This window comes from Mizuhopecten yessoensis, unplaced genomic scaffold (assembly GCF_002113885.1).
Source record: "Mizuhopecten yessoensis strain PY_sf001 unplaced genomic scaffold, ASM211388v2 scaffold245, whole genome shotgun sequence".
NCBI lineage: Eukaryota > Metazoa > Mollusca > Bivalvia > Pectinida > Pectinidae > Mizuhopecten > Mizuhopecten yessoensis.
The window spans coordinates 283553-299583 of NW_018403450.1; the positions used below are offsets into that span (position 1 = coordinate 283553).

General features: G+C 35.3%; 1 protein-coding gene across 1 annotated transcript; it reads right to left on the reverse strand.

Annotated features, from left to right (window-relative positions):
- Positions 1-8861: 8861 nt before the first annotated feature.
- LOC110442967 (ovomucoid-like) lies at positions 8862-14432 on the reverse strand. Its single transcript, XM_021486911.1, has 4 exons — positions 14400-14432; positions 12619-12820; positions 11820-12167; positions 8862-8990 (listed from the first exon to the last, which is right to left on the reverse strand). The coding sequence occupies exons 1-4, from the start codon at positions 14419-14421 to the stop codon at positions 8900-8902; spliced, it is 663 nt and encodes a 220-aa protein (XP_021342586.1). The 5' UTR covers positions 14422-14432; the 3' UTR covers positions 8862-8899.
- Between the last annotated feature and the right edge of the window lie 1599 nt (positions 14433-16031).

Sequence of the window (16031 nt, forward strand, 5' to 3'; positions counted from 1 at the left end):
TATGACGATGTTCAAAAGTCATTTCTATTCAAAACTAAAAAGTCATTATTACGCCTTTCAAATACCATTATTATTACGTGAAAACGTTACAAGAATGATGTCATAATAAAAAAAAGTGAATAAAAAAAGAAGAAAAAACCCAACAAAATCCTCGCAATAATGCATATTAAAATTACTTATTTATTATTTTATGTTATTCATTCATTCATTCATTCGTTCCATATAAGTAGTTCGAGTGTTGATCATAATGATGATTCGTTATACACTTATCAAACGTGTACCATGCAGTGTCCTTTATATTGTTTTTCTTCTCTGAGAACAGAAGGAGCTCCAAAGTTCTGCTACAGAATAGTTGAGCGTTGAACTGTTGTGTTTTATGCATCGCAATTGTCCTTGTCTACTGTTTTTTGGAACACGGGAGAGAAAATAACTGATATCTATTGAGGAGCCAAATTACTTATGACATACAGACAGAGGTCCTTTTGTTATACCTGTTTTGAAATGCTTATCAAATTAAGTCAAGAAACATGGTCATTAGTGAGGTAAAGTAAGCTCATAAATATACCATTTAGAAAAACTCTAGCCTAAAGCAATTATGACATTTCACATGATAGGTTCCTCATCATATAACAACCTTTGTATTCATTTTTTTCAAAAAGCCTGTTTGCTTTTTAAAGGCTTAACACGATTTCGTAAATTTCAAATCCCGACACTTGATATTTAATATGTATATTCACCATAGATCATATCTGCAAAACAAATCTAAAATTCTTAAGTACGTATTTTAAACGGCATTTAAGTTGTGTGCTAGTTACTCGAACTTTCGAAACAGTAACACGCAAAAACGAAATAAAATAACAACAAGAAACTCTTTCGTGGGCCTAGGGTTCATCCGTATATAACAACACTGGAAAATATGTTTACCAGTAGGATTATGTGTAAATACTTTTAACAGTGTGAGAGTTTGAGGAAACTTCAAAAAGTATTTACCATGATATATTCGATAATTGGTACTCACCGCATTTGTAGCATATTTGGAATGCATGAACAGGAACTTTGGTGTTAACTAACTACATGAACATAATATCGTTGTATTAACTATAAATACATATAGGATCATGAACAGTATGTTTTTTAATGTATCATATGAAGGGGTTATCTCTCCTGCTATGTTAGATTTTGTTACTGCCAAATTTTTCATTTCATAGTGTCTTATTAATGAGTAATTCCCAGTTTTTAAATAATCCCAGGTAATGGGTTGTTTGTGTTTAACGTCCTATTAACAGCTATGGTCATTTAAGAACGTACCAATTTTTGGTGGTGGAGGAAACCTGGAGTATCCGGAGAAAACCCCCCGACCTGCTGCCAGTTCCTGACGACTGCCCCAGGTAGGTCGCGAACCCGTTACCCCGTGGTTGAGGGTTAGTGGTAGTAGAAATGTCCGACACCGTAACCACATAACCACCGCGACCCCTAAATGTTACCGCCATCTAATGAATTTAAATAGTGTTGATTGTATTTCAATCAATTTAACAGTAAAATGTAATATTTAAAATATATATATTTATTATAAAACTTGCTATTCCGAAATGAACTTAATGAACATTTTTAAATTACACAAAAACGGATTAAACAAGCGAGTGTTGCATTATTAAGATTCTAGTTAGAAGTAATTTCACTTTAATTGCTCTATATTGATAGTAAAGAAACTAAATAGCAAATATGAGTATTCCTACATTTATTTTTCATTTTTCTGTTTATAAATATGTAGATGATGTTGTATGGTTACCCATTAATTACCATATACATTTTACTCCTTTGAAGGAATATCATTGCTGGAAGATTCTGTTAATCTATGGAGAAAGACTATGGAAACCTTATTTATCACAATTGTCGTACTCTTACAATGACGCTTTGTGAAAAACAAAATTGTTATTTTTTCAAAATACACACCATATCTCGAGCCGTGATCACATGCTATTTCTCATTTTTTGGTCACATAGGTTGAGAAATGTTCATAGTTTGCATGGGTATTAATTAGAACTCTCAGGTTTGAAAAATTACTATTTTGTGACTGGAAATATGATATTTCAGACGTTATGGAAGGTATAGGTTTACATTAAAGAAAATCTGTGATTTGGATTTATTCTGGTCGTGCCCTTACTATGTTTGGTAGTTTACACATTTTAGAACCTGAGTGGTGTACATGTAGATGTAATCGATATGAACCACTTATACGTACAAATATCTTATTGTTATTGGTGCTTTTTCTGTATATACTTAATTATCGAGCCAGGTTATAGAACTAACATAAGTCCTAAGATTTTCAAATTATGAATGTCAAGTTTCAGTAGAAACGAACTGGTTGCTATCTCTTTTTAACAAAGCACCAGAAAAAGTAAATAGAAATTAGATAAAAAATTAGATAATAAAAAACAACAAAACAAATTACTACACCAAGATATGTATCATAATTACCGTTTTCATACGAATAGTTATCATACAGTGATTCCTGAAAATGACAAAGAAAATACATTTGCTACGTTGTCAGGTTTATTTGCTTTAAAATAATTATATCAAACTTTATCATTAGTAATATACATTTGTACAATTTCTAGCTATTATTTCTCATCTGAAGTTTGCTAGTTTTCAATGTCTAGGAAAAGCAAAGAGACAGTAATAATAAATGACTTCATAAAACATTACAAAAAAAGCAGAAGTTAAATGGTTGTTAAATTATTAATTGGCCACACCTGGGAACTCCTGAGGCTCGTTCTTCAGTTCAATCTTAGTATTCACCTGGAAGCTACACATCGCATATATTAGAATTTAAGGTTATGTATCATAACATCAGCAAACACGCACAAAGAGAAGGCTACAGTAAAAATAAAAATCCAAAAGCTGAACTTTATTGCTTGAGAGCATTCTTAAACTGGAAGTATTGACTTTTGCTGTTTCTTCATATGTAGACAATAATATTACATAATAAGTTTATTGATGGTAAATATCTGCATTCAATTTCATTATAAATCGCATGTTGCTTTTACGCACATGAACAAACATCTTTTTTTTAGCAATGCTAGCTAGCGCTGATTTGAATCTAATGCAATTGAGACCAACTTGAACGATATAACACAAATTTCTGCATCCACAAGCAAATGCTTATTAACATTGTTTTTTTTCTGTACATGAACCATAAACTGAAAATGCTATTTTCGGTGAAATACTGCATAATAAGTAATATTCGAGGGTAATTAAATTTAGCTATATTAAATAATTACAGTCAAGATCATGTTCGACACATTTGGTCAGTGATAGTGTTTGGAATTTAGGACGTAAAAAGACCTGTAGATGGTTTGTGCATAAGTATCTGTTTCAGATTTGGTCAAACTATTGTTATTCACATAATTATATAAACTTTTCGAGATCGGATCGAACTTTTGCAATTTAAACAAGTACCTGTTTAAGATAGGGTCGAACTACGGTTATATACGTTATCACTTGTTAGTGATAGAAATGAACTTATGTGATTAAACAAGGGAAATGAAGAAATTCAGGTTTTGTAATGAGTAGTGAATCTGTTGATAATAATAATACACAACGTTTGATATAGCGCCCTATCTAGCTAACATAAGCCACTCTAAAGCGCCAATAGAGATAAAAATACCAATTTCGATTTGTTCGATGTCCCCAATGTTGAGTTATTCGCCTTTTACAATAACACGTTATGGTTTACAGCAGGTCTATGATATCATATGGCGATCAGTAGCGGTCGTTTAACTCGGTATCAGAACAAGATGTATTACATGTACCCGTAGTGTCTCATCAGCAAAAAGTGTAACCCTAGCTTAAGCCTTGCTCACTCATAAGTGTCCCCATTCGAGTAGAGTCAGAGCCATCATACTGTAAACTTACTTGTTTTAACGCATGCAAATGTTTGCGAATCATTGTGTTTTTTTTACTTGTTATCGCATGGATGAATTGGCGCTCCGAAAAATACAATAGAAAATTATGTTCAAAAACTTCAATATAGCAATCATATTTTAGCGTAATGGTTGCAATGAACAACGATCTATATAATTATATGTCCAAGGGGAAAGATTGTGCAACATTAATATGTTGCAAGGTAATAAATTATATTGATTATATAGATTTTATTCTAAAAGTTGAAGTTGTCGCATTAATAACACAGTTATATAGTTAGCCATGCTTTAAACAAGCATCGAGATAAACAGCAGACGTAGAGAAGTCTGTAGTGACCTTGTTTTCAGGCGAGTCTGGTCAATACATGTTTTGTTATTACAATATAACACACCGCCAATACCTCTGAAGTGATACTGTAGGACTTGGCAAGGTCTCTGTCGTGCAATTCTAACGATCTGCTTAAAATTGGAATTGAACAAATCATTAAAAGAAAATGTCAATATGTGTGATATATCAATGATCCACATAGTTCACAACTGTTAAATTGTATAGCTGTTCAGATTCCTGGACAAGAAAACTCATACAAATTTCAGTTGAGTACGAGGTTTTGTAGATAAATGAAAATATTGTTAAGCCTTTCTCAATCTACATGACATTTATTTCAAACATTTGATATACAGTGTTCCAATACGACTGTAGCTCTGATTTAATAATGCTAAGATTATAGGTAAGAAATTTAGGTACTGATTTGGTTTAAAACCTAGCAGAGCAAGCGGCGACACAACGTGATCTTTAAGGATTCGTGAACTTTCGGAATCCAAACACATGCGACCCTGGCCGGTTTTAATATTATAAAAAAAACCAACCTAAATAATGAAATTGATAAAAAAGCAAGCCTTAATGCTGTTGCTAAGAAAGTTTCGTCTAAGAACCAGGAAAAAGTTAACATTTTCTTATAAGCCTTCAATGGTGTACTTAAGCCCTATACATTGATGAAATAAGCTTGATGACGTCGTGTCTAACCGGAACCCGTAAAGAGCCGTCGCGTCTGCAAACCACTGGAGTTTGAACTATTGTGAATAGTTTACTCATACACCTATCAAAACAACGTTCTTTTGGACTCGTTGATGGCGAGGGGTCAGTGACACGTGGTCTGCAAGACCTGTGACTGCTAGATATCGATGTTGTATGGTTAAAAGTCAGACAGTGTGTGGTTATTACTTTGCTTGGCATTGTCATTGTGATTTACACTTACTTGGTGAACTGTTGAAAAAGCCGAGTCACTTGATAGAGACACATGCCAAGGGATCCCAGGAATAGCGCGCACCATACTAACTTCTTCAGCCAGTACCTGGCGTCTGCTATACGCGCAAGTCCATGCAATGAAGTTCTTCCCAGTTTGAACTAGATGGTCCATCTCGAAACCTGTACTGCTTCGTTCTACAGATGTGAGGAGGCTTTGTATTGCCAATGTTTTGGCAGTTATTTGTTCGTTATTATATATATTTAAAACATGATCAGTGAAGTATATGAACTTTCACTAGAGATGTACAAACACACACAGCCGAGGACTCTTTAATGACATTCTCCGAATACAGTCCAATGAGTGTGAAGTTCATAAGCACAAAACACGAAGTTTCTAACTTTTCACCTACCTTATTATCTCAGTACTCAAGTAGCCCACCTTCTGATTATCTCAGTACTCAAGTAGCCCACCTTCTGATTATCTCAGTGCTCAAGTAACCCACCTTCTGACTATCTCAGTACTCAAGTAGCCCACCTTCCGATTATCTCAGTACTCAAGTAACCCACCTTCTGATTATCTCGGTGCTCAAGGAGCCCACCTTCTGATTATCTCAGTGCTCAAGTAACCCACCTTCTGATTATCTCAGTACTAAAGTAGCCCACCTTCTGATTATCTCAGTCCTCAAGTAGCCCACCTTCTGATTATCTGAGTACTCAAGTAACCCACCTTCTGATTATCTCGGTGCTCAAGGAGCCCACCTTCTGATTATCTCAGTACTCAACCAGCCCACCTTCTGATTATCTCAGTACTCGAGTAGCCCACATTCTGGTTATCTCAGTGCTCAAGTAGCCCACCTTCTGATTATCTCAGTACTAAAGTAGCCCACCTTCTGATAATCTCAGTACTCAAGTAGCCCACCTTCTGATTATCTCAGTACTCAAGTAGCCCACATTCTGGTTATCTCAGTACTCAAGTAGCCCACCTTCTGATTATCTCAGTATTCAAGTAGCATACCTTCTGATTATCTCAGTACTCAAGTAGCCCACCTTCTGATTATCTCAGTACTCAAGTAACCCACCTTCTGATTATCTCAGTACTCAAGTAGCCCAACTTCGGCACTACTTTCTGTTTGTTTCGCAGAGGTGTCGTTAAAATAACTACATGAAGGTAAATAACTATTTGCCCTGATTAAATTCAATGTATCATTCAACTGATTCACCTAAATATTATTGATAACGGTAAGAAGTCCATAGTAACAACTATGTACTTCGCTCGTGTAATAATCCTGATCACAGGAAAACAGAGCTATATCCGGAAGGAACGTGTTTTCTGTTTGCTCAGGCCGTATAAACTGTCGGGTATGACCCATTAGCTCCTATTTGTAGTGTATGTGGACGTACTCCACAGTATGTGTAGGCTTTCGGTACAGGTAACCGAGAGCGCTTAATTGAGTTTTACTTCGATACAAGGTATATCAAAACCATTGGGATCTTCCAGTGCTATGTTAAAGGTATACGCTACCTTACTTATTTCTTCTTTGAGTTCTCCCCTCTCTCGAAAATTAGCACAATATCATGATTAGTATGTGATGCCTATTTGGGTTTGCGGTTCGGGTTCTGCTTTTCTTTTATTCCTGTCAAGTTGTAGTAAAATTAATGTCAAGTATAAGTTCATAAATATTTCATTTCTAAGTTACACTAGTGCGTTTAATCTGAAATAGTTTGTAACAATTTGATTGGACGTTGATATAAATTTTATCTCATTTGGGACATTAACGTTATACAATTGTTAAGTTTAAGGCCCGGATGTATAGAGACAGGAATGATGTCCGTACTTTATGTTTTGGAGTTTTGGAGGTGAAGCTATTTTTAAAATGAAAAATATGTCCTGGTAACGTCCATAACGTCAGTATGTCATGATATCATACCTTACATCACCAGTTACGGTTACTATGTGGAAACAACCTGAGGTTAACCAACGAACGCAAGTAGATGCAAATAAGCGGTTTGTCCCGGTGCAGCAGACCCATGGAATATGCATAGATATACAAATGTGTTTTTCTCCAATCATTCCTGTTTCTGTAGGATATCTTTGTCTTATGTAAGTAGTGACAGATCAGCATTGTCTTATTACAACGTAAACACACTGTATGGTGTCTTACAATACGATAACGTTGTTTTATAGTTAGAACGATAGGGTACAAAGTGTTCCTAACGGCAAAGTATAGTTTATATCCCGAAACGCATGCTTATTCTATCTAGTAACCAGTTAAGTTGTATTGTTCCTGTGAGATCCTGTTATTGTCAAGTCTTTATAGGTACAAGGGAAACTACATGGATACCTGCGTATTGTCTGGTTCATAATGTCTGGGTGTTTGTTCAGAAAATACAAATGGTCTGATTCCGTTATTTCGGACCAAAAAAAATCATCTATTGTTTATTGGTGAACGAATGTTATCTTAGACATGCCTGCACAACCGGATGTCATTATGACATCCAGTCGTTTCAACATAAGTAATGCCTTGCACGTTTAATAAGCCAAAATGAAAACTGTATTAATTACCATATAGCGGTAAAATAGCTAGGCGAAGCAATATATTTGTGTATTTGTGATACATGTAACAGCTTTTACGCAAATGGGGAAGGTAGCTTTAAATATATTTTGAAAAATGTGTTCCTGTTTGTCTTGCGCTAGCAGCGATTCCCTCTGGACCCCCCTTTTTAGCACAGCATGGATTTAACATATCACTATAGAAATATGTAATGTAATTGATTTTAAGTTCATGAAGATATACGAACAACGAAGTATAATTGTTAAAGACATCACATCGTCAATATATCTAAAATTGAAACTGAAGGACTTTCTAAGGTTTTTGTTACCAGTCATGATAAACTCGTAAATAAAATCAACCTCATATAAAAACAAACAAAACAAATGGTCAGAAGAAGGACTTGTTCACTTTGTAATGCCTACAGTCTTCTAGACAATTTGCCATTAAACTTAACAAATATATTCTCAACAAAGTAATTAATCAATTTAACAATGTTAATCTCAATATAGTTCATTTAGCCTTTGTTCTGTTTTTTTTTTTATTTTACAAAATATGCTCCTATATATCAACCATATACTTATATCGCCAAATGGCCAGTTCATAAAAAGATAGGTTTCATAATAATAGAAGGAATTCGTTAATTCAGTGTCACATTTATATGAGGTATGGTAGTTAAAAGCCATATACAGCTGTATTCTGATATAAGACACATGTTTGAGGAGAATTCTCTCAACATTGTTCATAATATGTTTCAAGTTCTCTACGTAAATAAATAAATCATTTTCATATAAAGTCGTGTACATTGTCAACATAAAACATCAGCTCTGTAGAGCTTTTATTACGACGCCACTTAGGGAACAACTGTTGTTTTCGTGACGAAGGAAACCCCACGGGGAAGACCACCGTGCCATCGGATAAATAACAACTAATATAGCCCTATTAGACATCACTCTCTTTAAAATTTCGGCAGGACTGCTGTTGGTAAACATTCCTTCTGGTGAGTCCTAACTCCTCGGGAAAATAGTTTTGACTGTTGACTGATTCGGCAAGAAAAAACTGAATCATATCATTTAGATAGATTTTTGCAAGGTTTCAAAAATAGTATGAAAAACAAGAAATGCAAAGCGTGGTTTTTCTTTGTTACCATCTATTTTAATTATTTTGACAGAAAATACAAATTACCGGGAACGACGAGAGTGTGTCCCACACCTAGATGGGTCAGCTGGCACTAAAGAGGAATCATCACAAACGGCCTTGTAAAACTCGCATCTGTAACAAAAGTTATTATTCTAAAGCACGGCATGCATTTTGAGAAAAAATACAAGGATTCCTAAATTTCTATTCTTTTAAAAGATATCCATTTGTATTTGGGGTAGTTGGTACACAATCAGTAATTAAACTATGATCAAAATTCTGAACGAAATAAGTTTTCTATAAGGTACTTTCAGATAATAAAATTCTCCTTTAATTTGAGACATATGAACTAACATCGGTATTCGTGAGATTCTGAATTATTTATATATTACCTGTATAAAAGATAAGCAACCACGTTATTCGCAAACATAAAACTAAGACAGTTTCTCGGTTAGAATTAGTTCCATTGATAGGAAAGGTAACGTGTGCAGTACTCGCTGATGGAATACATGTACGTGTGCAGTACTCGCTGATGGAGTACATGTACGAGTTCTGTACTCGCTGATGGAGTACATGTACGAGTTCTGTACTCGCTGATGGAGTACATGTATGTGTGCAGTACTCGCTGATGGAGTACATGTACGTGTTCTGTACTCACTGATGGAGTATATGTACGTGTTCTGTACTCGCTGATGGAGTACGTGTTCCGTATTCGTCGATGGAGAACGTGTTCTGTACTCGCTGATGGAGTAGGCGTTATGTATTCGCTGATGGAGTAGGCGTTACGTATTCGCTGATGGAGTAGGCGTTATGTATTCGCTGATGGATAACGTGTTCTGTATTAGCTTACGGAAAATGTATTCAGTACTTACTGATAGAATACGTGTCCTGTGTTTGCTGATTCAGTACGTGTTCTATGGGTACGTGTTCTGTACACACAGATTTAGTACGTGTTCTGTACACACAGATTAAGTACGTGTTCTGTATATACAGATTGAGTACGTGTTCTATAAGTACGTGTTCTATTAGTACGTGTTCTGTACTCACAGAATGAGTACGTGTTCTGTACACACAGGTTAAGTACGTGTTCTGTACACACAGATTAAGGACGTGTTCTGTACACACAGATTAAGTCCGTGTTCTGTACACACAGATTAAGTACGTGCTCTGTACACACAGATTAAGTACGTGTTCGGTACACACAGATTAAGTACGTGTTCTGTATATACAATGTTCTGATTGAGTACGTGTTCTATAAGTACGTGTTCTATTAGTACGTGTTCTGTACACACAGATTAAGTACGGGTTCTGTACACTCAGATTAAGTACGTGTTCTGTACACACAGGTTAAGTACGTGTTCTGTACACACAGATTAGGTACGTGTTCTGTACACACAGATTGAGTACGTGTTATGTACACACAGATTAAGTACGTGTTCTGTGCACACAGATTAAGTACGTGTTCTGTACACTCAGATTAGGTACGTGTTCTGTACACACAGATTGAGTACGTGTTGTGTACACACAGATTAAGTACGTGTTCTGTGCACACAGATTAAGTACGTGTTCTGTACACGCAGATTAAGTACGTGTTCTGTACACACAGGTTAAGTACGTGTTCTGTACACACAGATTAAGAACGTGTTCTGTACACACAGATTAAGTACGCGTTCTGTACACACAGATTAAGTACGTGTTCGGTACACACAGATTAAGTACGTGTTCTGTATATACAGATTGAGTACGTGTTCTATAAGTACGTGTTCTATTAGTACGTGTTCTGTACACACAGATTAAGTACGAGTTCTGTACACACAGATTAAGTACGTGTTCTGGACACACAGATTTAGTACGTGTTCTATGGGTACGGGTTCTGTACACACAGATTAAGTACGTGTTCTTTACACACAGATTAAGTACGTGTTCTGTACACGCAGATTAAGTACGTGTTCTGTACACACAGGTTAAGTACGTGTTCTGTACACACAGATTAAGTACGTGTTCTGTATATACAGATTGAGTACGTGTTCTATAAGTACGTGTTCTATTAGTACGTGTTCTGTACACACAGATTAAGTACGTGTTCTGTACACTCAGATTAAGTACGTGTTCTGTACACACAGATTGAGTACGTGTTATGTACACACAGATTAAGTACGTGTTCTGTACACACAGGTTAAGTACGTGTTCTGTACACGCAGATTAAGTACGTGTTCTGTATATACAATGTTCTGATTGAGTACGTGTTCTATAAGTACGTGTTCTATTAGTACGTGTTCTGTACTCACAGAATGAGTACGTGTTCTGTATTTGCTGATTAAGTACTTGTTCTGTTCTTACTGGTTGAGTACATGTTCCATGCTCACTGTTTAAGAATGTGTTAGTTCTTATTGATTGAGTAAGAATTTTACACTCACTGACGGAGTACTTTTTCTGCACTCACTGATTGAGTACGTGTTTTATACTCACTGATTGAGTACGTGTTTTATACTCACTGATTGAGTACGTGTTTTATACTCACTGATTGAGTACGTGTTTTATACTCACTGATTGAGTACGTGTTTTATACTCACTGATTGAGTACGTGTTTTATACTCACTGATTGAGTACGTGTTTTATACTCACTGATTGAGTACGTGTTTTATACTCACTGATTGAGTACGTGTTTTATACTCACTGATTGAGTACGTGTTTTATACTCACTGATTGAGTACGTATTTTATACTCACTGATTTGGTACGTAACTTTATGGTCTATTTTCTTACTCGTTCATTTCAATACCTTGAATTGAAAAATGAAAAGGATTGGACAACAGGCTATGCCTTTATTAGTCCGTTCCTAGCCAGAATTTCAAACACACATAAACTATATGGAAAAAATAGTGGAAGTAGTTACAGAAATAGTGATGTAATGGGAGCAACTCCCACGGACGTTTCAATTGTAAATAAATACTCTTTCACTCACTCATTTGGGTAGGTCACTCCATTTGATCCACATTTCAAGTTTGGCGGGTAGTCGCACTTGATACTATCTTTGTTGTCACAGAAAACAGATTGGACGATCTGAGCGATTGACGGGATTGTTGTTATGGCAACAGTTGTTTCACCTGGCAAAGCGGATTGAGTGGAACTTCCGATTGGCCCATGTGAAGGTGTCACAGTACTTACGCCAGCCGTTAGGGCTTTCATTGTGGTACTCAAGGGGATGGTGCTGGTCATATCCGTAACAGGGGTGGTACTACTGGAGTTACATGCCCCCTGGTGAACTACTTCCAAACTGTCGAATTGACAAGACTTTTGGAGAAAACGACAGCTGTGAAGAATAAAGATAGTTGACATTATTTCAAGTTCCTGAGAGTTCATTAAATAAAAGTATGTATCTGGCATTTGATAATCTGTCAAAATCTATACATTTTTTTCTTGTATATATCTAATCTAGAAACTAAGTTTAATAAAGAATTTTTCAGTATTTTTCCAAATAAATTATAGCTAACTGAAAATCATGAAATACGGTGAGATATGATGTGGTTTTACAGAAATTCTCTTTGGTCGTAATAGTATTTCTACAGTGTTAATGCTAGTATCAAAGTATTTACGACGATAAATACATATTCTTGTATCTTGTACTGATTGAACATTAAACATGGAACGACTTTCATGTCGGCGTTTAGATGGATTTGGATAAAAATGATTGCTCGACAGTTCTATATATAAATTACTTTGTTTCATATATTGGTAGTTTTTATTCAAGCCTGTAGACTTACTTGTTAACATATGTTATACCGTCCGATCCGCAAACTCGATAATTCGGATCGCTGATCTGGGCATCACAATCTAGTGACAAAAAGTACGGACAGAGGATGTCGTCAGGGTTTTGTGTCGTCTTCTCGTTAGTTGAAGTCACGTGACTGGGACTGACCACATTGTGCTCATGACCATGACCATGGTGAGTCTGTCCAAGGACAGCTGGAACGATTTAACAATATCGGTGTAACGGTTATTTTATAGAAATCTGATACAGAAAACCATTTGGATTATCTTCATTTATGCTTGCTGTAAGATATGATATCATTGAAATAATATCTTATAAATTTTGAAACATTCTATATACGTTGATATATAAAATATATCATGAAAGATATGATATCTTATATACTTATGTATTTATGCACTACCACTATCGATACTCTAGGGGCAACGGTTACTTTCACTCTCTGCACCCCTCGAACACATAGTAAAATAGACGACTCCTTGTAAATGGGACGAGAAGACTAGTTTGATACTTTGATGTACATCAAAAAAAACTGCGGTAGAGTAACCATTCACTTGACGGACTGTTAGGTCGGTTGTCGCTCTTCTGTGCTCCTTGTTTTGTAAGACCAATACAATAACTTGTCGTGTGGTTTCAATTTTGCTATGACATATTCCAGGGGTGCGGAGAGCGTAAGTGAGCGCAGCCTCTAGAGTGTAGAGAATGACACACTGTATGATATCTCATGATATCATATAATGATATAAAAAGATATCTTTTAATCATAACAAATCTGATAAACATAACAAATAACCTAAATAATATATGAGATTTATGATACAATTACATCATATACATAATTGGCAATAGCTACTTTAGAGAATGTATAATCAATATTTCTGTTTGGGTGGGACAAAGGGTTTGTTAGTGTGAAGATTACAGTATAAAACTATTAGTTTACACACACTTGTTCAACCAAGCTTATTTTGCTATCAGAGTGAGTGTATATCTATCCTTATTTACTGGTGTGATGTTTCGTAAAACGACTCTATGGAATTACTGTATAACGAAAGCAACATTCTTTATTAAACAAATGCTACCAACATTAGGAAAATGGCTTTGTTTCACTTGCTAAGTAAGTCTATGATTCTATTCCGAAGCATATCAAACACTTGTTCGATCAGAATATTGTTTTTGGATAAAACTATAAGGGCTATTGTTATATATCTAATCACATTAATAATTCATAGTGAAGTTAATATTCACATGTTAGTGTTAATTGTATAAAAGCACGTGAGAAGGTTGTGAAGCATGAAACCTCTCCTAGGTTATGGACACGTTATTGTATGGGGCTGAACCAACGGCCAATCATCCCTGGTAGTCTTTATTTCTTGTCTCTGCTGAGAGAGTTAAACATCGTAATTTAAACAAATATATATGCCTGTGATAAACATCGCAATTTAAAAAACATATAGATGCATGTGATACTGGCTGTTATAAGTAAAACGTTTAATCAAAGTTTTATATTAATGCATACCCTTTAGTAGCATCATAACAGTACCATAGTATTGTGAGTGAACAATCTACTATAACTGTAACATGATTTCGTAAATTACATATTGTTTTAACACTGCGAAATAATTCTAGCATACTGTATGATAGAAACAGCTAGAAACAGCAAGATGACAAGCTACACTCCTGCTATTTCAAGGTAAAGAGTACACTATGCTAAAAGGTCAATACACAAGGACCAAATCTTACGTCACATATAATCATCTGAGTTAATTAGCTCACCTCCAATGGAGAAGAAAATCATTGTAATGCGAATCATAGTGGTCATTATTCCGTCAATGTACAAGATAAGGTTATCTATTGGTCGTGACCCATAGACACACATGTCAAACGAGAAGCAAGAGGGTCATAGGTCTATCGTGATACAATAGCTTGATAATTATCTACATACAATATAGGTAACGCCTACAGAATTTTACAAGCTTGAAATAAGTGTGATTTTTCAAAGTTTGTTTTTTTGTTTTAATATTTTACCTTCTTGACACAGCTTAGGTCATATAAAAACGGGATCTTTTTTTAAAGAACTAAAAAAAATGAAATATTGGAAAGTTGCTTAATTTCAGACGAGACATATTTGCTTATCAGGACTGGTAACAAAAGTCTAGTAAGGCCTTCCATGTCACAAAAGTCTAGTAAGGCCTTCCATGTCACAAAAGTCTAGTAAGGCCTTCCATGTCACAAAAGTCTAGTAAGGCCTTCCATGTCACTTTTAGATATGTAGACCTTGTCATGTCTTTACGGGTTTTTAAAGTAAGCTATCCCCATCTGTTTCGACAGTAGTTCAGACCAACTTGAAAAGTAAGAATTTATCAAACATCTCTATTGTACGTACCCTCCTTAATTCAAGGCATACGACACTACAGAGTATTCTGCATGAGCCGCTTTAACAAAAACTGTCCAATTTGTGTCTTATAGGCAGTTTTTATTAGTCAATAACTTATTGGAATCTTCTTATATATTTCTTCACTTCAGATATTCATATCAAACAAAGGGATAGTTTAAAAATACTATTCGAATATCGATTTCAGTGGATTAAAGGGCGATATGATCTGGGAGAAATATAAGTTAGTTACACCAGCATTCAGAGCAACGTAAAATCCTATTTCTAATAAGCACGTGTAATGATACGGTTGATAGGTAAAGTGGGATTTCTGTTTTAGGAAGGAAATATGAAACGGGGTTTTCGTTGTTTTTATCTAAAATGATGTAATCATGTCACTTTGTTGAATGTATATTATGTAGGAATATAGGCCTATGATTGGGATGAAAACTGCTAAATTATTTTTTTTTGGTCCTATTGACATCTTATAACATTGTTACTTTTATGCGTTTTATGACTGTTTCACAAACATGCATGGCTGGTGTTTGTGGATATAAGAAAGATAGGCAGTACAAACGCTTCTAAATCCACTGTATCTAATGGGACGAAAAACAAAATTCCTATTTATTTCTTTTTGTTCTCGGGTTGACATTACAACTTGCAGCGCCTGACAAATTGTCACAAATCGTCCTTTAGGCATCAATTGTGTTAAGAAAGTATTTCACGGCAGACACGTCCAACAGCTCACCGCAGTGCACGTCCTTTAATCAATTAAATGTTATGTCTTAAGTGTCGTATCTTAGGTACAGAGAGGAATAAACAATGTAATAAGTAATAGCAGTTGCATCATAACAACTTAATCGTTTGTTAACGACTATTAACCCTGTCACAGGGAGGTTATATTTCATTCAGGCTAATTCGTGGAAAATCCAGATGAATAAAAGAAAAAGGAAACTTACACAATTCTAGAGTTTAATAATTCACATAAATCTAAACACTTATTAGCACATGTTTGTCACAGGTCTTCTTGTAAC